This window comes from Erithacus rubecula (genome assembly GCF_903797595.1).
Source record: "Erithacus rubecula genome assembly, chromosome: 14".
NCBI classification, from domain to species: domain Eukaryota; kingdom Metazoa; phylum Chordata; class Aves; order Passeriformes; family Muscicapidae; genus Erithacus; species Erithacus rubecula.
In genome coordinates, this window is record NC_136666.1 from 18260077 (window position 1) to 18283945 (window position 23869).

Sequence of the window (23869 nt, forward strand, 5' to 3'; positions counted from 1 at the left end):
CAGAATTGTCCTGAAGTGAAACTTTGGCCAAGAATTTGTCAGCATGCAAAAAAAAAAAAAAAAAAAAAGCTTACACTCCATTCAGGCACAATAGTTCTGAAACATCAGGATGGGATTTTGTGATGGATTTCTGGATGGAAAACAATCTCCATTCAGAGGATGGGATAAAGGATGGCTGAGTGGTTTTGGTTTAAAAAAAAATAAATCTGCTTTTATGTAATGAGAGCTGCAGGTATCAGAAGTTTAAAATCAGTTTGGGTTTTCACAGCTCAGGTGCCTCTGTGCAGGTGGGTGGGTCCTGGATGCTGCTCAGAATTCAGGATTTAGGGACAAGAAGTTTGGGACAATCCCTTGGCAATTGGCTAGTTCTCAGGTTTCACAGATTAATCTTAATAAAGAACATTTTGGGGAACTTCTGACATAAATTAGTGAATTATTACACAACCCCAGAATTGTCCAAATCCAGGTTTGACAGGGTTGGAGCAGCCTGGGATAGTGGGAGGTGTCCCTGCCCATGGACTGGGATGAGATTTAAGATCCTTTCCAACCCAAACCATCCTGGAATTCTATAAAAAACAAAAAACAATCCTTCCTGAATGGATTCCTTAAAACACTGAATGAATTCCTTAAAACACAATCCTTCCTGAATGAATTCTTTGAGACACAGCCCTTCCTAAATTGATTATTTAACACACAACCCTTCCTAATTTGATTATTTTTTTGACACTGAAATGTGAATAATTATTTTATATTTGGCTGTGCCTGTGCAGCACAAATTCTGAATTCTCCTGTCCCCCTTCCCTCCAGAATCAGTTCTTGTCCCCACCTTTGCTGGAGCCCTCTCTGATTTTTCCACAATCTGTTCCCAGAGCCTTCTGTACTTGCCTTGGGCAAGTTGCTGCCTTTGTAGATTCAAGCTGTCTGTAAATAATTTCCCGAAGTTAATTAGCATTTTTCTAACTCCTCTCCTAATTGAGGCATTAAACAAACAAGTGAAGGCAGTAGTGGTTTTTAACGATGTGAGAAGTGTTCATTGTGAGGATAAAATATTGAAAATGTGGTGTCTGTGATGCTGTTTCAATGGGTGTGATTTTGTGGTGAGATATGTCACTGAAATTCTCCCTTCAGATCCTAAATAAAGGATGGGGGATGTCACAATTACATGGATTTTTTTAAAGTGGAAGTTTTTTGTTTTTCAATTTAAATGGTATGAATGCAGCTCCAGGTTTAACCAGTGTTTAAATTTAAAAATAATGGATGTACCCTAATGTGAGAACACAGGTTTGGTCCTTTCCATGCTGGGGGTTCAGGGGTGCTGCTGCTGAATCACATTTTTAAAAACATTTAAAACCTGATTTTTTTTTTGGAGATTATAAGAAAAATGAACTCCCAGAATTGGAGCTCCAGACAGGAGGAGTTCATCCCATGAGGGAAAATTCACCTGAGTTGTGGGACTTGAGGTTCTGCCTCTGACCTTGGGTGATGAAATTCAGATTTCAAAGATAATTGAGTGCAGGAGGAGAAGGAAAAGGTGGCCAGACACTGCAGGTGATGCAGCTTGGGATGAGGCATCACTGCTCATTTTTGTATTTTTAAAACAAAATAAGCTTTTATTAAAAAAAAAAAAATCTGATCATATTTAGCCTGACAACTTTACTTAAATGTACTGACACGAATGCAGTGCTGAACATTATTCATGTAAAATTAAATATACTGACACCAGTACTGAATGTTGTCCTTATAAAATTAAATATACTGACACCAATACTGAACATTATCTATATAAAATTAAATATACTGACAGCAGTGCAGTGCTGAACATAATCCATATAAAATTAAATAGACTGACACCAGTTCAGTGCAGAATATCATCAATATAAAATTAAATGCATTGACAACAGTGCAGTGCTGAACATAATCCATATAAAATTAAATATACTGACAGCAGTGCAGTGCTGAGCATTATCCATGTAAAAGTAAATATAAAAAAAAGGTAAATATATTGACCAATACTCAACATTAGCCATATAAAATTAAATGCATTGATACAAGTGCTGTGCTGCAAACAAGGGTCTTTTTCATATTTTTGGTACTTTGATATTTTTGATACTCTGATATTTCTGGTATTATTTCTGACATTTTTGGTGCTTTCTGTGTTTTTTCCAGAACTATTCCATGACAGTGTACCTGGTGAAGCAGCTCTCCTTGCAGTGCCATGAACTGCAGGCTGGCTGTGCTGCACACAGCGGTTACTCTGATACTTTATATATTTTCTCTGATACTTTAGGCATTTTCTCTGCTACATTTGGTATTATTTCTGACATTTTTGGTGCTTTCTGTGTGTTTTTTCCAGAACTATTCCATGGCAGTGTACCTGGTGAAGCAGCTCTCCTTGCAGTGCCATGAACTGCAGGCTGGCTGTGCTGCACACAGGGGTTACTCTGATACTTTAGATATTTTCTCTGATACTTTAGGCATTTTCTCTGATGCATTTGGTATTTTCTCTGACATTTTTGGTGCTTTCTGTGGTTTTTTTCCAGAACTATTCCATGGCAGTGTACCTGGTGAAGCAGCTCTCCCTGCAGTGCCATGAACTGCAGGCTGGCTGTGCTGCAGGCAGGGGTTACTCTGATACTTTAGGCATTTTCTCTGATACATTTGGTATTATTTCTGACATTTTTGGTGCTGTGGTTTTTTTCCAGAACTATTCCATGGCAGTGTACCTGGTGAAGCAGCCATGAACTGCAGGCTGGCTGTGCTGCACACAGTGGTTACTCTGATACTTTTGGCATTTTCTCTGATACTTTAGGCATTTTCTCTGATACATTTGGCATTATTTCTGACATTTTTGGTGCTGTGGTTTTTTTCCAGAACTATTCCATGGCAGTGTACCTGGTGAAGCAGCTCTCCTCCACGGTGCTGCTGCAGCGCTTGCGGGCCAAGGGCATCCGGAACCCGGATCACTCCCGAGCTCTCAGTACGTGTGTGCTGAAAAAAAAAAGAGAAATAAAAAATGCACTTTGCAATTAGAACTGTGCTAAGCAAGCTTTGGACTTCCTACAGCCCTCTGGGCTTTGGGAATCTGATAGTGCTGCTCTTTGTATTCAGCTCCAATTCAAAGACTCAGAGGCTTTTGTTTGCACTAGGAGCCAGTCCAGGAACCCTGTTGACACTGGGAGAGGAAAAAATGCAAGAGAATCTCTTTCAGCTCAGCCATCCTGCCTTTGTTTGTGCAGAATGGCACAACTGTGTTTCTCCAGTGAAATAAATGGGCATTGAGAGAATTCAGGGCTAAAAATCACCCTGGGGGTTGGATCTGGGCAGGAGATGTGGGGTGAGCCCGAAGAGAGTGGCACAGAAATCTGAATTTGCTGCATTTTTGTTTCCTCTGGCAAGTTGGTGGAAGTTTGTGTCAGAAAATCACCAGCAAAAAGTGCTGTGAGTTTGATTTTTAGGGAGAGGGGGGAGAATCCCACCACCTGATCACTTTAAAATCACTTTTTAATGCTCATTTCTGGTGTTATGCCTTCTCTTGAAATGAAGAATTTAAAAAGTTAGTGCAGAATTAATGCAGAATTAGTGTAAATTAGTGTAAAATGGCACAACTGTGTTTCTCCAGTGAAATAAATGGGCATTGAGAGAATTCAGGGCTAAAAATCACCCTGGGGGTTGGATCTGGGCAGGAGATGTGGGGTGAGCCCCAAGAGAGTGGCACAGAAATCTGAATTTGCTGCATTTTTGTTTCCTTTGGCAAGTTGGTGGAAGTTTGTGTCAGAAAATCACCAGCAAAAAGTGCTGTGAGTTTGATTTTTAGGGAGAGGGGGGAGAATCCCAGCACCTGATCACTTTTAAATCACTTTTAAATCACTTTTTAATGCTCAGATCAGGTGTTGGCACCTTCCAAAGAAATGAGTCCAGCACTAAATAAAATAAAAGTGCTGAGAATTAATTAGTCCTAATGCAGTTTGATGATTTAAATGCACAAAAATCTCTGTGGCAGCTGCTCTGCAAGGTGAGAATAAAATTGTAGCTCTGGTTCTTAGAGCAGGAATTAAATGAGTTTGATTTTTTTAAATTTTTACTTCATTTTGTAGTGCTGCCTCTCCATTATGAGAGTTTTAAACAAATTTAACAACTTTAGCTTGAAATTAAAAGTAAAAAAATGTGATATTAAATATTAAATAATGTCAGGTGCAAAGTTGCATGTGAAGACATCTCTGAATAAACACAAGTTTACCACACCATTTCAGAATTATTTTATTTCTTATTTTATTTCATGTTCAAATTAACCTAAAATAAACTTTTTCTTCTTTTAAATCCCAGTTAAAGAGAAGCTAACTGCTGATCCAGACAGTGAAATAGCAACAACCAGCTTGAGAGTGTCTCTTCTTTGTCCAGTAAGTTGATTTTTTTTTATTCCCTAAAAGTGATTCTGATGGAAATGGATGGGAATAATGTGATTTTGGGATGGGGATAATAATGGGATTTAGGGATTGGAATTATGTGATTTTGGGATGAAAAATAGTAATATGATTTTGGGATGGGAATAATAATGTGATTTAGGGATGGGAATGATGTGATTTTGGAATAGGAATAATGTGATTTTTGGGATAAGAATAATGAGATTTTGGGAATTATAATGTGATTTTGGGATGGGAATTATGTGAATTTTGGGATGGGAATTATAATGTGATTTAGGGACGGGAATTATAATGTGATTTTTGGGATAAGAATGATGTGATTTAAGGATGGGAATGATGTGATTTTGGGATAGGAATAATGTGATTTTGGGAATTATAATGTGATTTAAGGATGGGAATGATGTGATTTTGGGATAGGAATAATGTGATTTTGGGAATTATTATGTGATTTTGGGAATTATAATGTGATTTTGGGATGGGAATGATGTGATTTTTGGGATAGGAATAATGTGATTTTGGGAATTATAATGTGATTTTGGGATGGGAATGATATGCTTGGTCATGGATTTGGAGGGAGGAGGTGCCCAGACCTTGGAGCCAGAGGGAAGGAAAAATCCCCAATATTTTCTGGGCTTGGGGCAGAAGGATTTCAGTTCAGAGGGATCCAGGAGCAGGTGGGGCCTGTGAGAGGAACCTTTGTCCCTGTGCTGCTTTGGGATTTTGGGATATTGTGGTGCCATCCTGTGGCTTCCTCCTTGTACTGCTCAGCACCAGCCTGGATTGGATCCCAAAAATCTCAAAACTGCTCAGGTGCAGCCTTGAGTGAGTTTTAGTCAAATAAACACAACTTCAGACTGCTCTGCATGAACAATTCTTCATCAATTATTGTTTTGTGGGGTTTTCAGGTGCTGAAAATCTTGTTTAGGTTTTGGTGTGGTCAGTGCAAATCCCTCCTGAGCTGCAGAATCAGCACTTGGCCACAGAGCAACTCTGAGGTTTTGTGAGATTTTTATGTATTTCAGATTGATTTAAATCTCAGTTTATTAAAGTGAAATTTCTTTCACAGTAATAGTATTTTCATGGTAAAATATTTGGTTTTGGTTTGGTTTTTTTGATCCTTCTAGGGCACTGTTTACAGGTGCTCAGTTTATGGCAGGATGTATTCTTCAACTTCCTTGATCAATTATAATTAAAAATATTACTTTTATTCACTTTTATCCCATTTCAAACAGGAAAGATGGAACTGTGTAAGTGACAAAACTCAACCTAACTCATGTCTCTTTTCAGGCAGACAAGCCCTGATAGGTAATTTAATAATAAAATGTTAATTTTAATAACAAAATGCTGTTTTTTTTCTGTTGCAGCTTGGCAAAATGCGCCTGACCATCCCCTGCAGGGCCCTGACCTGCTCCCACCTGCAGTGCTTTGATGCCACCCTGTACATCCAGATGAATGAGAAAAAGCCCACCTGGGTGTGCCCTGTGTGTGACAAGAAAGCTCCTTATGAGCATCTCATCATTGATGGGTGAGCCAGGCTGGGAGCAGCACAGCCAGCAAGGGACACCTGCAGCCCAGAGCCTGAGACTGGGACATGGCAGCAGTCTGGGTCTGAGAGCTGAAAAACTGGGGTTTGAGAGCTGAAAAACTGGGGTCTGATAGCTGAATAACTGGGGTTTGAGAGCTGAAAAACTGGGGTTTGAGAGCTGAATAACTGGGGTTTGAGAGCTGAATAACTGGGGTCTGAGAGCTGAATAACTGGGGTCTGAGAGCTGAATAACTGGGGTTTGAGAGCTGAAAAACTGGGGTTTGAGAGCTGAATAACTGGGGTTTGAGAGCTGAAAAACTGGGGTCTGAGAGCTGAAAAACTGGGGTTGGAGAGCTGAATAACTGGGGTTTGAGAGCTGAATAACTGGGGTCTGATAACTGAATAACTGGGGTTTGAGAGCTGAAAAACTGGGGTTTGATAGCTGAATAACTGGGGTTTGAGAGCTGAATAACTGGGGTTTGAGAGCTCAATAACTGGGGTCTGATAGCTGAATAACTGGGGTCTGAGAGCTGAATAACTGGGGTCTGATAGCTGAATAACTGGGGTTTGAGAGCTGAATAACTGGGGTCTGATAGCTGAATAACTGGGGTCTGATATACCTGAATAACTGGGGTCTGAGAGCTGAAAAACTGGGGTTTGAGAGCTGAAAAACTGGGGTTTGAGAGCTGAATAACTGGGGTTTGAGAGCTGAATAACTGGGGTCTGAGAGCTGAATAACTGGGGTCTGATAGCTGAATAACTGGGGTTTGAGAGCTGAAAAACTGGGGTTTGAGAGCTGAAAAACTGGGGTTTGAGAGCTGAATAACTGGGGTCTGATAGCTGAATAACTGGGGTTTGAGAGCTGAAAAACTGGGGTTTGAGAGCTGAATAACTGGGGTTTGAGAGCTGAATAACTGGGGTTTGAGAGCTCAATAACTGGGGTCTGATAGCTGAATAACTGGGGTCTGAGAGCTGAATAACTGGGGTCTGAGAGCTGAATAACTGGGGTCTGAGAGCTGAATAACTGGGGTCTGAGAGCTGAATAACTGGGGTCTGATATAGCTGAATAACTGGGGTTTGAGAGCTGAATAACTGGGGTTTGAGAGCTGAAAAACTGGGGTTTGAGAGCTGAATAACTGGGGTCTGAGAGCTGAATAACTGGGGTCTGATAGCTGAATAACTGGGGTTTGAGAGCTGAATAACTGGGGTTTGAGAGCTGAATAACTGGGGTTTGAGAGCTGAAAAACTGGGGTTTGAGAGCTGAAAAACTGGGGTTTGAGAGCTGAATAACTGGGGTTTGAGAGCTGAAAAACTGGGGTCTGAGAGCTGAATAACTGGGGTTTGAGAGCTGAATAACTGGGGTTTGAGAGCTGAAAAACTGGGGTCTGAGAGCTGAATAACTGGGGTTTGAGAGCTGAATAACTGGGGTTTGAGAGCTGAAAAACTGGGGTTGGAGAGCTGAATAACTGGGGTTTGAGAGCTGAATAACTGGGGTCTGATAGCTGAATAACTGGGGTCTGAGAGCTGAATAACGGGTCTGAGAGCTGAATAACTGGGGTTTGAGAGCTGAATAACTGGGGTTTGAGAGCTGAATAACTGGGGTCTGAGAGCTGAATAACTGGGGTCTGAGAGCTGAATAACTGGGGTCTGAGAGCTGAATAACTGGGGTCTGATATAGCTGAATAACTGGGGTTTGAGAGCTGAATAACTGGGGTTTGAGAGCTGAAAAACTGGGGTTTGAGAGCTGAATAACTGGGGTCTGAGAGCTGAATAACTGGGGTCTGATAGCTGAATAACTGGGGTTTGAGAGCTGAAAAACTGGGGTTTGAGAGCTGAAAAACTGGGGTTTGAGAGCTGAATAACTGGGGTTTGAGAGCTGAAAAACTGGGGTTTGAGAGCTGAAAAACTGGGGTCTGAGAGCTGAATAACTGGGGTTTGAGAGCTGAATAACTGGGGTCTGATAGCTGAATAACTGGGGTTTGAGAGCTGAAAAACTGGGGTTTGAGAGCTGAATAACTGGGGTTTGATAGCTGAATAACTGGGGTTTGAGAGCTGAATAACTGGGGTTTGAGAGCTCAATAACTGGGGTCTGATAACTGAATAACTGGGGTCTGATAACTGAATAATTTGGATCTGATAATCTAAATAACTTGGATCTGATAACTGAATAATTTGGATCTGATAACTGATTAACTTGGATTTGATAACCGAATAATTTGGATTTGATAACCGAATAATTTGGATTTCATAATCTGAATAATTTGGATTTGATAATCTCAATATCTTTGATTTCATAATCTGAATAATTTGGATTTGATAATCTGAATAACTTGGATTTAATAATCTCAATAATTTGGATTTAATAATCTGAGTAACTTGGATTTAGTAAACCCTCCGAAATTTAAAAAAAACTCCTCATCAACAATGAGTCTTTTTTAGAGAATGTGTTGTCAAAAGCTGGAGAGGTTTCCTCAGGTAAATTTTGTCAAAGGGGGTAAGGAGAAGATTTTTTAGAAATAAATTCTAGTTCACATAATTTCTTTGTTTTGGGAAGTGGAGAGTTCTGTGTCATGAGCTCTGCACTCTCAGTGCTTTTAAATTAAAAAATAACAATTTTTGCAGATTTTTATTTTGGAATTTTGTTAGTGATTCCTTTTCATCAAGGTGGCAGACACACAAATTCAGACTTTCACTGACTGATAAAGAAATAAAAGCTCTTTTTTAGGACTGATGTGAAATGTTTTTGTTGGGCAGGTTGTTCATGGAAATCCTGAAGTTTTGTACAGACTGTGATGAAATCCAGTTCAAGGAGGATGGGTCCTGGGCCCCCATGAGATCCAAGAAGGAGGTGCAGGAGGTGACAGCATCCTACAATGGAGTTGATGGTGAGCCATGGCTGGGTCTTCCTCACCTCTCAAAATTCTCATTTTTAAACATTTATTTGCATCTTTGTCCTGGTTGGAAGGACAGGTGTCTACCAGTAAAGGCAGGAGCTTCTCTTTGAAATGGAGAATGGAAACCCCCTCCCTACAAATTATTGTCATTTTGAAATTAAGGGACTCTCAGGCAAAGATTGGGAATTAGGAATAACAGTTCTTTACTAGGAGAATTAAAATAGCAATGCAGTATTACACAGAACAATCCCAGCCCTGCCAGAGTCAGAATCCAAGCTGGCACAGTCAGTCAGTCAGGGTGGTGGCACAGTCCCATTCCATGGTGCTGCATCCTCCTGCAGGGGCAGATGTGGCTCAGCTGGAGCAGTGCTCCTGGAGAAGGTGCAGTTTCCTCTGAAGCTCCAGGGATGATGTGCAAGGCTCTGGTTTTCCTCTGGAATCCAGTGGAAAGAAGGTTCCTTGGTGTCCAAAATCTCAGTTTTTCTCTGGGTAGGAAAGGCTTGGCTCCTGCCCTGGCTGGAGCATCTCCCAGTGGGATGATGGAATTTTCTCAGCCATGCCCTGGGACTCAGTGGCCATGAACAGGAGATATCTGCTGGAGGGAGGATGGGCTGTGGGAAGATAAAGATGATTGCCCAGCTGGTTTAAAGATGGCCCATGAGCAGAGAATGTGTGCCAGGAGATCAGGGGCACTGCCCCAGCTGGGTCAGCAGATGGGGACAGAATTCACATTTCTGGCCATGTCCTATAACCCAAGACAATCTTTAATCACTTCTGAGATCAGTTAATTGGCTAACACCAGTGTGGGGATGATGTTGCTTTTCCCCCCAACATTCTGTGATGTTTTTTTGCCTTTAAATCAGAACTGAGCTGTGCTGATTGTTGATTTTGTGCAGGATGCATCAGCTCCTCCCTGGACCACCAGGTGTCCTCTCACCAACAATCCAACAAAAACAAGAAAGTGGAAGTGATTGACCTGACCATCGACAGCTCCTCTGATGAGGAGGAGGAGGAGCCTTCAGCCAAGAGGAGCTGCCCCTCCATATCTCCAGCATCACCAATAAACAACAAGGGGTGAGACAGGGCAGGGCAGGGCAGGGGGGAGTCATCAGGGCCAAAATAAATCACTCTGGAAGGTTCTGTTTGGGAAATAAATCACTCTGGAAAGTTCTGTGTCTGGGTTAGATCCTCATTCAAGAGCTCCAGGGTTTGTGCTCTGAGCACCAGGTTGGAATCACAGCTTTGTGTGGAACATAAATATTTCAGTTTTGTTTGGGGAATGGAACACAGGGAGTCAAAGATATAATAAAATACTATAAAATAGTATTAATAATAAATAATGCAATAATAATAAATATAATAAAATACTTGTGTTTGGGGAATGGAGCAGAGAGAATCAAAGATTTGAATGTGTAACACAATAAAATATTTCAGTTGTGTTTGTGAAATAGAGCACAAGAAATCACAGCTTTGAGTGTAGAACACAATAAAATATTTCAGTTTGTGAAATGGTGCACAGGGAATCAAAGATTTGAGTGTGCAGCATAATAAAATATTTTGGTTGTGTTTACAGAGTGGTGCACAGGGAATCAAAGATTTAAATGTGGAACACAAATATTTCAGTTATATTTGTGGAATGGAGCAAAGGGAATCAAGGCAATCAAAGATTTGGGGAATGGTGCACAGGGAATCAAAGATTTGAGTGTGCAACAAATATTTCAGTTGTGTTTGTGAAATAGAGCACAAGGAATCAAAGATTTGAGTATGGAACACAATAAAATATTTCAGTTGTGTTTGTGGAATGGAGCAAAGGGAATCAAAGATTGAAGTGTGGAACACAATAGAATATTTCAATTGTGTTTGTGAAATAGAGCAAAGAGAATCAAAGCTTTGAGTGTGGAACACAACAAAATATTTTAATTGTGTTTGTGGAATGGTGCCAAGGGAATCAAAGATTTGGGGAATGGAGTACAGGGAATCAAAGATTTGAGTGTGCAACATAATAAAATATTTCAGTTGTGTTTGTGAAATGGAACAAAGAGAATTAAGGCTTTGAGTGTGGAACACAATTAAATATTTTAGTTAAGTTTGTGAATAAAGCAAAGAGAATCAAAGATTTAAGTGTGGAACACAATTAAATATTTTAGTTGGGAATGACTCAGAGCTCACCCAAACCCCTCCAGGGTTTGTGCTGGAATCACCTTGTGGGGTGTCAGGGTTGGGGTTCAATATCCCTGCAGGATTGTCTTGAAAAAATCTGGTTTTTAAAGAGATTATTTAGAAATTTATAGAGATGATATAGACATTTATATGGATATTTATACACACAGATATGTATTAGATATATAGATATACACACATTTATATTAGACATTTATAGAGATACATACACATTTATATTTGACATTTGTATATATACACACATTTATATTAGATGTTTACAGAGGTTATATAGACATTTTTATAGATATAAATCCATATTTATATTAGAGATATAGATATGTAGATATACACACATTTATATTAGATTTTTTGATATGTACACATTTATATTAGACATTTATATATATACACATTTATATTAGACATTTATAGATATCATATAGACATTTATATATATACACATTTTTATTGGGGATTTATATAGATAGATACATGCACATTTATATTAGAAATATAGATATATATACACACATTTATATTAGATTTTTTGTATGTACACATTTATATTAGACATTTATTTTTATATATACACATTTATATTAGACATTTATCTATATATATACACATTTATATTAGGTATGGATGTACACACATTTATATTAGACATTTACAGAAATCCCTGCAGTTTGAACTTTCCTAAATTCCAGCTCTCTTGGACTGAGCTGATGTTCCTGATGAAAACCTGTGAGCAGAAACTTTGGGGAATGTGTGAGGCTCTTGTGAAGCTTTGAAACTGCTGCACATCCTCCAAGAAATTCAGAATATATTTTGAATTGTAGTTCAATTTAAAAATCAGCAAATTAACATCCCCTGATGGGACAGCCATAAACCAAGAGTGTCTTTTTATGCTTTTAACCAGCTTGTTTTTTTTTTTTTTTGCTTTTCAGCATTTTAAATTTACCCCACCAAGCTTCTCCTGTGTCAAGAACCCCAAGCCTTCCAGCTGTGGACACCAGCTACATCAACACATCCCTCATCCAGGACTACAGGCACCCATTCCACATGACACCCATGCCTTATGACCTGCAAGGTCAGTGCTGACAGCTCTGCCAGCACCAAAATCCAGCAGAAAATTAAAATAAATTAGCTGAATCTCTCTGCTGGATAAGAGAATTGGATGTGCCATCAGTGTTAAGCTGGTTTATTTCAAAATAAATGGTGAAAAAATGGAAAGAGGTTGTTTTGAGAAGCTGAATTTTGTTTGGTTTTTTTGTCTCTTGACAGGTTTGGATTTCTTCCCTTTCCTGTCAGGTGACAATCAGGTAAGTCAGGGAGAGCCAAACCTTTTTCCTGGTTTGGGTGCTCTGATCCCATTCCTGCTTGTGGTTTTCTGATCCCATTCCTGTTTGGGGTTTTCTGATCCCATTCCTGTTTGGGGTTTTCTGATCCCATTCCTGCTTGTGGTTTTCTGATCCCATTCCTGCTTGTGGTTTTCTGTTCCCATTACTGCTTGTGGTTTTCTGTTCCCATTCCTGCTTGTGGTTTTCTGATCCCATTCCTGTTTGTGGTTTTCTGATCCCATTCCTGTTTGGGGTTTTCTGATCCCATTCCTGTTTGTGGTTTTCTGTTCCCATTCCTGCTTGTCCTTTTCCTGCTTGGGGTTTTCTGATCCCATTCCTATTTGCCCTTTTTCATGGTTTGGGTTCTCTGTTCCCATTCCTGCTTGGGGTTTTCTGATCCCATTCCTGTTTGTCCTTTTCCTGGTTGGATTTTCTGATCCCATTCCTGTTTGCCCTTTTCCTGATCTGGGTTTTCTGATCCCATTCCTGCTTTGCCTTTTCTGCTCCCATTCCTATTTGCCTTTTTCCTGCTTTGCCTTTTCTGCTCCCATTCCTCTTTGTCCTTTTCCTGCTTTCCCTTTTCTGCTCCCATTCCTGTTTGTCCTTTTCCTGGTTCTGTTTTCTGATCCCATTCCTGGTTGCCTTTTCTGCTCCCATTCCTATTTGCCTTTTTCCTGCTTTTCTGCTCCCACCCCCTCCCTTCCCTTTCCACCCCAACATCCCCAACTCCTCCCATCATCCAAACCACAACTCTCTAAACTCCCATTTCCCCTTTTACCACACACCAAAACCCCACTTTAACAAACATTTTCCACAAACCCCTTTAACCTTTTTCCCCAAAACCAATCCCCATTTCCCCCCCCCCAGCATTACAACACCTCCCTCCTCGCCGCCGCCGCCGCCGCCGTCTCCGCCTCGGACGATCAGGAACTTTTACACTCCAGATTTTTCCCTTACACCTCATCCCAAATGTTCCTGGATCAGCTGAATGCAGGAGGGAGCAGCTCCCTGCCAGCCACAAATGGCAGCAGCAGTGGCAGCAACAGCAGCTTGGTTTCCTCCAACAGCCTTCGAGAGAACCACGGGCACCCCGTGCCCAGCAGGAGCAGCACAGACACAGCCTCAATCTTTGGTATCATACCAGATATTATCTCATTGGACTGATCCATTTTGAAGTTTTTTTGGGTTTTTTTTGGTGGGGTAGGGTGGGACAGAGGAAATCTTCATGCTCGGTTTTCCTTTCTGTTGAAAAAGTTAAGCAAGGTGGTTTTTTGTTTGGTTTTCTTTTTTGTTTTTTTTTGTTTTTTTTAAAGGGGAAAAAAAAAATTTATGTGTACAGAGAACAAAACAAAACAAAAAAAAAGTCTATTTTCAGTTTTACTTTTGTATATAAACCTAAGATGGCCTCGCTGGTAAAAATAAGAAAAAAAAAAAAAGACAAAAGAGAAAAAAAAATTAAGAAAAACAAGGAGCTTCAGTTCATTTTTATGGATGCTGAAGATTTTACACCTGTGCATTTTCCATGTGAGTTTCTTTCCTTTACTTTGGATTTTTTTTTCCCTGTAGTTTGGACACCAATGGCATTATTTTCTCCACAGTTAAAAGAAGCAGGAGAGGAGCTGAACTTGTAAAGTTCAAGCTTGGGAAGAGGGTTTTGTCTCTTTAGGAGACAAATATTTCCCTTTGCTGGTGGAATCTGATTCCCCCATCCCATTTTTTTGCAGATTTTTCTAATTCTGGCAGCAGAATTCTGTCTGCAGCCCAGAGCCTTTCAGGAGTGGGGTTGGTTTTTTGGGATTTTTTTGGCCTTGCCCCTCTAGCCAGACAAATTCTCCTTTTGGATTTAGTCAGGAATGTCACAAATCCATCTTCACACCAAGCTGAGTGGGAGCTTTAGGTTGGATTTTAGGGGAAATTCTTCCTCTGAGGCTCTGGGGCTGCCCAGGGAATTCCCTTTTGGGAATTTTTTGGACATTCCCAAAGCTGCCAGAGCTCCAGGAATGTTTGGACAAAGCTCCCAGGGATGCTCAGGGTGGGATTTTGATCCTGTGCAAGGACTTTGATCCTCAGAATATTCCACATTTTTGGGGTTCAGTCATTCCTGAGGGCCTGACTCCATCACATCCCAGCTGAGGAATGGTTTAGGAACAAGATTTTCCATTTTTGGGGAGTGGAGCCCCAAATCAACATCAAATCCCAGCTGAGGAATGATCTAGGAACAAGATTTTCCATTTTTATTGAGTGGGACCCCAAATCAACATCAAACCCCAGCTGAGAAATGACTTGTCCCATTTTTGTGAAGTCCCAAATCCCATCTAAGGAATTATTTATGGGACAAATTTTTCCATTTTTGTGGAGTGAAGCCCCAATCCCAGCTGAGGAATGGTTTGAGTTCTGTTTTTGTGGAGTGAAACCCCAAATCCCATCTGGGGAATGATTTCTGGCACAAGATTCTCTATTTTTTTTTTTTAAGTGGAGCCCCAAATCCCAGCTGAGGAATGGTTTAGGAACAAGATTTTCCATTTTTATGGAATGGGGCTCAAATCAACATCAAATCCCAGCTGAGGAATGACTTGTGGGACAAAATTTTCTATTTTATTTTCCATTCCCAGCTGAGGAATGCTTTAGGAACAAGATTTTCCATTTTTATGGAGTGGGGCTGCAGGGTTTTGTTTCCCTCCCCCTCCTGAGCATGTCAGTGTAACCTCGTGGAGCTGCTTGTGTTTGACTCCTAAAATCCTAAAAAAAAATAATAAAAATTCCACCTTGGCAGCTCAGGGCTGCCTGGAAAATTCTCATTTTAGTGCAGTAGCTGCAATTCCTGCATGGATGCTGCTGGTGCTGTGCTGAGTGCTCACCCTGTGAATATTCCATGTTCAGTGGCAGCCTGAACCCCAAACCCACCAGAAATCCCAATTATTGCTCCTTACCCAGCTCTTTTAGGCTTTCAAAAATTCACTTTTTCCTTGGAATTATTTGAATTTTTTTTTTTTCAGACTTATTTAATTCCTGGTTTCTTTTCTCTTTTTTTTTTTTTTTTTTTAAAGTTGTGCATGACATAGGAAATTTAATGTTTATTTTATTTTTGGGTCATTTGGGTTGATCCATTCTTCTTAAGGAGTGGAATGTGTAAATAGCTGGAATGCAGATTTTTTTTTTTTTTTTTTCAAGAGATTCTTTAAAGTCAGAGAAAAAAGGGGGAGGGAAGGAAGTGATTCTCTTGTGTCCCAAAGTCCATGTCAGAGAGAGTAAATATTTCCTCTGGTGTGAAAAATATTTTTATAACTGGTTGAAAGTGCAGGTAATGAGTTTATAAGGAAAAAAAAAAAAAAAAAAAGAGAGTTAAGGAATACTAAAATTAGCAGATTCTTGTCTGAATTTTTTTTCATGTCCAAAAAAAAAAAAAAATATACAAACCTGTTGATTGCAAATAGCTGCTTCAAGCATTGACAAGGGCCACCTTTTGCCTATGAAATTATCTCAAAAAAAACCAAAATAAATCTTGCATTGATTAAAAAAAAAAGGAAAAAAAAACAGGAAAAAATTTAAAAAAAAACAAGAAGAAAAAAAAGCAAAAAAGAAAAAAAAATCTTTAATCCAAGTAGCATTTTAGATATTGCTGTCTGATCAGTTGTATGGTTATTTGAAAGGTTCACATGATGTGGCATCAAAAAAAATTTGTTTTTAGTGTTTTTACAGCATCCCTCTGCCACTAAATAGTTGACTTGAAATTTTGGGAAAAAAAAAAAAAAAAAAAAAAAAAAAGAGGAAACTGTTGGTGTTTATATGTATATGTGTGTGTATATATGTATTTATAGATCTGTGTGTGTGAGTTCCAGGTGAGTTCAATAGTTTTTTTCCCCATGCATGTGTATTTCATACATATCTGGCTGATATATTCTATTTCACCATACACCCAATTTTATAATTTATTAAATGTCAGTTCCAAAAAAAAAAAAAAAAAAAAAAAAAAAAAAGAAAAAAGGAAAAAAAAAAAAAAAAAGAAATAAAAGACTAGAAAATGGGCAAGAGTTATTTTTGAAACAGTCTGATTTTGAAGTGATTCCAGCTCTGCCAGGAATGGCTCTGATCCAGTTTAGGGGGAGGATTTTTTCATGGATAAAATGGAATTTTCTGGAATTGAGGGGTGTGAGTGCTGTGGTTTTCCTGGAGCCTCCAGCAGGAATTTGGGATTGCTCAGAGCTGCTTTTCCCACTTTGCCTGGGCTCTGGAAAGGGGAATCCCAACAGCTGTGGGATCAAAAAATGGATCCAGCCATGGAAAATGGGATGTGGGGCTGGTGGTGTGCTGGGATTTGGGATTTGGGATTTGGGATTTGGGACAGGAACATTCCCAATTTCCTGAGGTCCCAATGGGGGGAAAGCTCCAGATTCAAATCCTTTTAATCTCATGGAAAATGGGATGTGGGACTGTTGGTATCCTGGGATTTGGGATTTGGGATTTGGGATTTTGGACAGGAACATTCCCAATTTCCTGAGGTCCCAATGGGGGGAAAGCTCCAGGTTCAGATCCTTTTAATCCCATGGAAAATGGGATGTTGGGGCTGGTGGTGTGCTGGGATTTGGGATTTGGGATTTGGGATTTTGGGAATGGCAGTTTGGACAGGAACATTCCCAATTCCCTGAGATCCCAGTGGGGGGAAGGCTCCAGGTTCAAACCCTGTTAAATGCCATGAAAATGGGATGTGGGACTGTTGGTATCCTGGGATTTGGGATTTTGGGAATGGCAGCTCAGCCTGAGATCCCTGAGAGCTGCAGGTTCAAACCCTGTTAATCCCATGGAAAATGGGATGTGGTATCCTGGGAATGGAACAGGAACATTCCCAGTCCCCTGGGATCCAGCATTCCCAGTTCCCTGTGCTCCAGCATTCCCAGTTCCCTGTGCTCCATCATTCCCAGTTCCTGTTCTCCAGCATTCCCAGTTCCCTGTGCTCCAGCATTCCCAGTTCCTGTTCTCCAGCATTCCCAGTTCCTGTTCTCCAGCATTCCCAGTTCCTGTGCTCCAGCATTCCCAGTTCCCTGTGCTCCAGCATTCCCAGTTCCCTGGGATCCAGCATTCCCAGTTCCCTGTTCTCCAGCATTCCCAGTTCCCTGTGCTCCAGCATTCCCAGTTCCCTGTTCTCCAGCATTCCCAGTCCCTGTGCTCCAGCATTCCCAGTTCCCTGTGCTCCAGCATTCCCAGTCCCTGTGCTCCAGCATTCCCAGTTCCCTGTGCTCCAGCATTCCCAGTTCTCCAGCATTCCCAGTTCCCAGTTCTCCAGCATTCCCAGTTCTCCAGCATTCCCAGTTCCCAGTTCTCCAGCATTCCCAGTTCCCTGTTCTCCAGCATTCCCAGTTCCCTGGGATCCACAATTCTGGGGCTGCTTCTCCCCATCCCTGCCCCTGTCACTCCCAAATTCCCAAATTGGTGCCTGGGCTGTGCCCCTGCTCTGGATCCTTGGGATTGCAGGTGGGATTGTGCTGGGAGTGCCACACACAGCTGGGCTGCCAGATGTGCCTGGGGTGTGCACATCTGGGGTGTGCACATCTGGGGTGTGCACATCTGGGAGTGGGCACATCTGGGGTGGGCACATCTGGGGTGTGCACATCTGGGGTGTGCACATCTGGGGGTGAGGTGTGCACATCTGGGGTGGGCACATCTGGGGTGTGCACATCTGGGGGTGGGGTGTGCGGCCACATCTGGGCTGTGCTCAGGGGTTTGGGGTTGTACAGATGTGTTTATAGGTGTTTTTGGGACCTTCACTCACATCTGGGACGTGCACACACCTGGCTGGGAATGCACAGGGGTGTCTCACACACAAACACATCTGGGCTGTGCTCACACATCTGGGCTGTGCTCACAGACACACACAAACACATCTGGGCTGTGCTCACAGACACACAAACACATCTGGGCTGTGCACACACATCTGGGCTGTGCACACACATCTGGGCTGTGCTCACAGACACACACAAACACATCTGGGCTGTGCTCACACATCTGGGCTGTGCTCACAGACACACACAAACACATCTGGGCTGTGCACAGGGGTGTCTCACACAAACATCTGGGCTGGGTCTGGGATGTGCACAGGTGTGTCAGACACATCTGGGCTGTGCTCACAGGGGTCTGGGATATTCACACACACATCTGGGCTGTGCTCACAGGGGTCTGGGATATTCACACACACATCTGGGCTGTGCTCACAGGGGTCTGGGATATTCACATTCACATCTGGGCTGTGCTGACACATCTGGGCTGTGCTCACAGACACAAACACACCTGGGCTGTGCACAGGGATGTCTCACACACAAACACATCTGGGCTGGGTCTGGGCTGTGCTCACAGGTGTCAGACACACATCTGGGCTGTGCTCACACATCTGGGCTGTGCTCACAGGGGTCTGGGATATTCACTCACATCTGGGCTGTGCACACACATCTGGGCTGTGCTCACAGGGGTCTGGGATATTCACACTCACATCTGGGCTGTGCTCGCACATCTGGGCTGTGCTCACAGGGGTCTGGGATATTCACACTCACATCTGGGCTGTGCTCGCACATCTGGGCTGTGCTCACAGGGGTCTGGGATATTCACACACATCTGGGCTGTGCACACACATCTGGGCTGTGCTCACCCATCCGTGCAGCAGGACGTGGCTGCAGCTGCCCCTTCCCCTCCTTTAGGAGCTGGGAAATGCCCCTGATCCATCCCATAACCAACTCCTGCCACCCCAGAGGGAGGGAGCAGCATCCCAGGCTTCCTCTCCCTCAAGGATTCGTAGATTTTGGGATGGGCCAAGATTCCCTTGGATCCTCCAGGAGCTGCAGAGCCCGTGGTGAAAACTCAAATTGTTGTTACACTCAGTTTATTTCAATAACAGCTCACAAATTGTTTCAGGGGGGAACCCAAGGAAGTGCCAGAATTAAATAAAGGCAAAATCAGGTTTTGAAAGGCAGCTGATGGTTCCTGAGTCTGACTAGAAAGTGGGAAAAATAGAAATAAAAATAGAAATGAAAATAGAAATGAAAATAGAAATAAAAATAGAAATAAAAACAGAAATAAAAGCCTTGCAGGTGCTGTTAGCAGATCCCACTCTGGGTTTCAGTAATCCACCGAGGGGAGGCAGATGTGATGCACAAATTCCTCATATTTGATGGTTCCATTTGGCCCAACCTTGGCTTCCTTCAGCAGATCATCCACTGAAAAATGGGAAAACATCCTTGGGATGGAATGTTTGGGCTGTTGGGATGTGCAACTTTGAGGCTTTGGGGGATTTTTGTTGGGAATCATCTCTGGGACCAGGGGAAAGTTTCAAACTGGATTTTAATTCCTGTAAAATTCTCTGGAGCAGGGATATCCATCTTTTTTGAGTTCCACGGGGAAAATAATCACAAATTTAGTCCAAGTGGGGTTTGGGGTTTGTTGCTGACAAATGGGAGGGGTTTGGGGGTTTTGCCTGTTTTTGATTTGGTGTCTCCTGCTGGTGCAGGATCCTCATCTGAGAGGAAAAGAGAGAAGGGGAAAAAAGAGAGAAGGGGGAAAAAAGAGAGAAGGGGGAAAAAGAGAGAAGGGGGAAAAAAGAGAGAAGGGGAAAAAAAGAGAAGGGGGAAAAAAAAGAGAAGGGGGAAAAGAGGGAAGGGGGAAAAAAAGAGAGGAGGAGGAAAAAGAGAGAAGGGGAAAAAGAACAGAGAGAAGGGAAAAAGAGAGAAGGGGAAAAAAAGAGAAGGGAAAAAGAGAGAAGGGGAAAAAAGAGGAGGAGGAAAAAGAGAGGAGGGGAAAAAAAGAGAGAAGGGGAAAAGGAGAGAAGGGGAAAAAGAGAGAAGGGAAAAAAAAGAGAGAAGGGAAAAAAGAGAGAAGGGAAAAAGGAGGGAAAAAAGAGAGGAGGAGGAAAAAGAGAGGAGGGGAAAAAAAGAGAGAAGGGAAAAAAAGGAGAGAAGGGAAAAAAAGAGAGAAGGGAAAAAAGAAAGAAGGGAAAAAAGAACAGAGAAAAGGAAAAGGAAAAGGAAAAAGGAAAGGAAAGGAAAGGAAAGGAAAGGAAAGGAAAGGAAAGGAAAGGAAAGGAAGAAAGGAAAAGGAAAGGAAAGGAAAGGAAAGGAAAGGAAAGGAAAGGAAAGGAAAGGAAAGGAAAGGAAAGGAAAGGAAAGGAAAGGAAAGGAAAGGAAAGGGTCCCAGTGGGATTTTTGGATACTCTCCCACCTTCCTCCTGGCTGAGTTTCTCCCCCAGCAGGGTGAGCTTGGCTCGCAGCTCGGGCACGGCGAGCACTCCCCTCCTGTCCCGGTCCAGCATGGCCAGAGCCCGCAGGATCTCCGCCTCGGGCTCCTCCTGCTTCATCTGCCGGTACATGATGTTCAGGAAGGTGGAGAAATCCAGCTCTGCGCTCCTGTCTGCAAAAGGAGCGGAAATTCCTCTGGGAACGGCTCCGTTTGGATCCGGGATTGAACATCCCCCTCGTCCTTCTCCTCCGGTTCCCTTCCCTGGCGTTTTTCTTCCCTGACCTTTTAATTTCCTCTCCCTTTTCTGGGGTTTCTTTACCCTTTCCTGGGGTTTTTTCTCCCTTTTCTGGGGTTTCTTTACCCTTTCCTGGGGTTTTTTCTCCCCTTTCCTGGGGTTTCTTCTCCCTGACTTCGAGGTTCTTTACCCTTTCCTGGGATTTCTTTTCTCTGACCTTGGGGTTTCACTTCTCTTTCCTGCAGTTTCCTTTCCCTTTCCTGGAGTTTCTTTTCCCTTTTCTCGAGTTTCTTTACCCTGACCTTGGGGTTCTTCTCCCTTTTCCTGGTTTTTCTTCCCCCTTTTCCTGGTTTTTCTTCCCCCTTTTCCTGGAACTTCTTCTCCCTGTCCCTGATCTGGATCAGGTCACATCACAATCGGGGTTTTCCTCCTAAAATCCCATTTACAACTTTATTAAATTCATGCTCTCGACTTGGATCCTGAATTTTTTGATCCCCCCTTCACATGATCTCACAATTCCTTGGGTTTTGTGCTTGGTTTTTCCTACAGACCTTCAGCTGAACATTGTTTTTTCCTGTGCTCTTCAACCTCTGTTGATCTGGACACTCTCCTACCCTCCAATCCATATTGATTCGTTTATCTTCTGCTTTTCTTTTTGATTTTAACAGCACCGTTTCAATCCGTGGGCTGGATTTAACAACTCACAACAACTTGGTGGATGTTCCATCCGAAAAAAAATGGAATTTCCCCCGTTTTTTGGGGCCGTGCTCACCGATCCTGTGCAGCTGCAGGTGTCTCTGCACCTCCCCGGGGGTGGGACTGACACCCAGGCACCTCATCACCAACAGCAGCTCCGAGGCTTTGATCTTCCCTTTTTGTTTCTTGTCGTACAGGGAAAAACATTCCTTGAACTCTAATTAAAAACCAAAACTCGGTTACGCCGCCAGAGCTCGCCCCGAGCCCGGGAGGTTCCAGCCGGGATCCGGTGACATCCCGGGGGTGTCGCATTTCCAGGGGGGAGATGGGCACGGGGGGAGGACCGGGGGGAATTAAGGGTAATTAAAACCCTCAGCGCCGCTAATTGGGGCCCTCCAGGCTGAGCAAGAAGCGGCTGGGAGGGGGAAAAAGCTGCGAAAGGGAAGGGGTTTGTTTAAAAGGGATTTTCCTGGCTCGGCGGGGCTGGGAGGGGAGAGGAGGAGAGTGTTAAAGGTGGAGGATGATGGTGAGGGAAGATTTTGGAAGTGGAAAATTTTGGAGGTGGGGGATGGTGGAAGATTTTGGAGGGGGGGGGACGCTGGAAGTAGAAGACGCTGGAGGTGAAGGATTTCGGAGCTGGAGGTGGAGGATGCAGGAGGGGAAAAAATTTGGAGGTGGGGGGATGCTGAAGAATTTTGGAGGTGGAAGACGATGGAGGTGAAGGATGCTGGAGGATTTTGGAGGTGGAGGATTTTGGAGGTGGAAGACGATGGAGGTGAAGGATGCTGGAGGATTTTGGAGGTGGAAGATTTTGGAGGGGGGAGGATTTTGGAAAGGGAGAATGCTGGAGGTGGATGTGCCAGGTGGAAGATGTTGGAGGGGGAAGATTTTGGAGGATTTTAGAGGTGGAAGACGCCGATTTCTCCCCATCCCTTCGCCCTTTCCCAGCAGCTCAGCCCGGCTCGCAGCTGACCCAGATCCAGCCGGGAGCTCTCCCTCCCTCCCTCCGGGCCAGGAAAACCAGCGGGACCGGGGCCACCCCCTCCTTGTCCCCTCTGTCCCCAGCCCTCGCTGCCGAGGATGCTCCGGGGATGTTTTTGGGGTGCCCCGAGGATGTTTTTGGGTGTCCGTGGGCGCTCTGCCCTCCCGTGCCCCGGCCCGGCCTCGCCAATCCCCGGCAGATTATCAGATTTGCAATAATACTCTTTATTAATACTCTTATTTCTGCTTCCTTCGGCCATTCCCGGAGCTCCCCTTTCCCCGGGGGGTTCGAAATGGGAATTTGCATCCTCCGAATCCCAGAATCGGGATCGGGGTTCCGGGATTCCTGCGGGATCCGCCTTTAGAAATGCAGAATTCTCGTGGAATTTGTTTTGTTTTCCTTGTTTTCCCAGCCAGGAAATCCCGGGAGGAGAGGGACTGAGGGTTTTGGGGGTAAAATGCCCCAAAATTATCTATATTTCTTATATAAACACAATTAACCCCCGGAGCAGAACAAACCCGTACCTACCATTAATTTGATCCTGCGACAGAAACTTTGCCTGGAGCAGGAAGGGAGAGAAATAAGAGAGGAAAAACAAAACAAAAAAAACCAGAATTGCTTTAAAATGCGATTTGGGGGCGCAGACCGGGGTGGGCTGAGGGTCACTCACCATAATTTTGGGGAAATTCGGGTTTTTTCTCTCCTGGCAAGAGCGGAGCTGCTGTTTCTGTGTGTTCGGGGCCGAAGTCCGGAGCTGGGAGTGTAATTAACTGTAATTAAATGTAATAAATACCCGCTGCCATGGCTACGGGGGCCGAGCCCGCTCCGCCGGGAAAAGGAAATTTCCCAGCTCGGGGATCTTCGGGATGGGGTTTGAACATCCCAAAATGAGCGCACTGGGGTTGGTGGGTGGGAGATGAGGAGGGAAATGCAAAATTCAAAACCGCAAAACTCAAAAATCCCCAAATCCAAAAATCCAAAGACCCAAAAATCTCGAAAATCCCCAAATCAAAAAATCCCCTAACCCAAAACCCCCAAAATCCCAAAAACCCCAAATCCAAAAATTCAAAAGGCCAAAAATAAAAAAAATCCCCTAACCCAAACCCTCCAAAATACCAAAAACTCAAAAATCCAAAATCCCCAAAATTGGAAAAATCCCAAAATCCAGAAGTCCAAAAATTCAAAAATCCCGAAACCACAAAAATCAAAAAATCCGCAAATCCAAAATATCCCAAACCCCCAAAAACTGAAAAATCCCCAAATCCAAAAATCCCCAAACCTAAACCCCCCCCGTAAAAATCCCAAAAATTGTAAAAAAATCTCCAAATCCAAAAACCCCCAAATCCAAAACCCCCAAATCCCAAAACACCCGTGTGGGAACATCCAGGGCCAGGCT

General features: G+C 43.0%; 2 protein-coding genes and 1 long non-coding RNA gene across 3 annotated transcripts in view; 1 reads left to right on the forward strand and 2 right to left on the reverse strand.

The window, feature by feature from the left end:
* PIAS1 (protein inhibitor of activated STAT 1) overlaps positions 1-13635 on the forward strand; it is a gene marked incomplete at its 5' end in the record, with an annotated part of 53687 nt that extends 40052 nt beyond the window's left edge. Inside the window, 8 exon segments of the mRNA XM_079317743.1 lie at positions 2872-2977; positions 4324-4397; positions 5786-5946; positions 8701-8831; positions 9737-9914; positions 11951-12093; positions 12288-12325; positions 13211-13635. Coding sequence (XP_079173869.1) covers positions 2872-2977; positions 4324-4397; positions 5786-5946; positions 8701-8831; positions 9737-9914; positions 11951-12093; positions 12288-12325; positions 13211-13507 — 1128 coding nt within the window. The 3' untranslated portion in view covers positions 13508-13635.
* A 50-nt stretch (positions 13636-13685) lies between these two features.
* Positions 13686-14923, reverse strand: LOC306807811. The gene is made up of 2 exons (XR_013775818.1): positions 14893-14923; positions 13686-14718 (listed from the first exon to the last, which is right to left on the reverse strand). It is a non-coding gene; the product is annotated as an uncharacterized lncRNA (long non-coding RNA).
* Positions 14924-19429: 4506 nt separating this feature from the next.
* On the reverse strand, positions 19430-23284 carry CALML4 (calmodulin like 4). Its single transcript, XM_079318336.1, has 5 exons — positions 23144-23284; positions 23002-23032; positions 21568-21708; positions 20543-20731; positions 19430-19545 (listed from the first exon to the last, which is right to left on the reverse strand). The coding sequence occupies exons 1-5, from the start codon at positions 23144-23146 to the stop codon at positions 19448-19450; spliced, it is 462 nt and encodes a 153-aa protein (XP_079174462.1). The 5' UTR covers positions 23147-23284; the 3' UTR covers positions 19430-19447.
* Between the last annotated feature and the right edge of the window lie 585 nt (positions 23285-23869).

Excerpts from the sequence above, each read along its gene's own strand:
- CALML4 (XM_079318336.1), bottom strand. Across the intron at positions 21,709-23,001 it reads GTCGCAGGATCAAATTAATG|AGTTCAAGGAATGTTTTTCC; the intron begins GTAGGTACGGGT and ends GTTTTTAATTAG. Across the intron at positions 20,732-21,567 it reads CCTGCAGCTGCACAGGATCG|ACAGGAGCGCAGAGCTGGAT; the intron begins GTGAGCACGGCC and ends CTCCTTTTGCAG.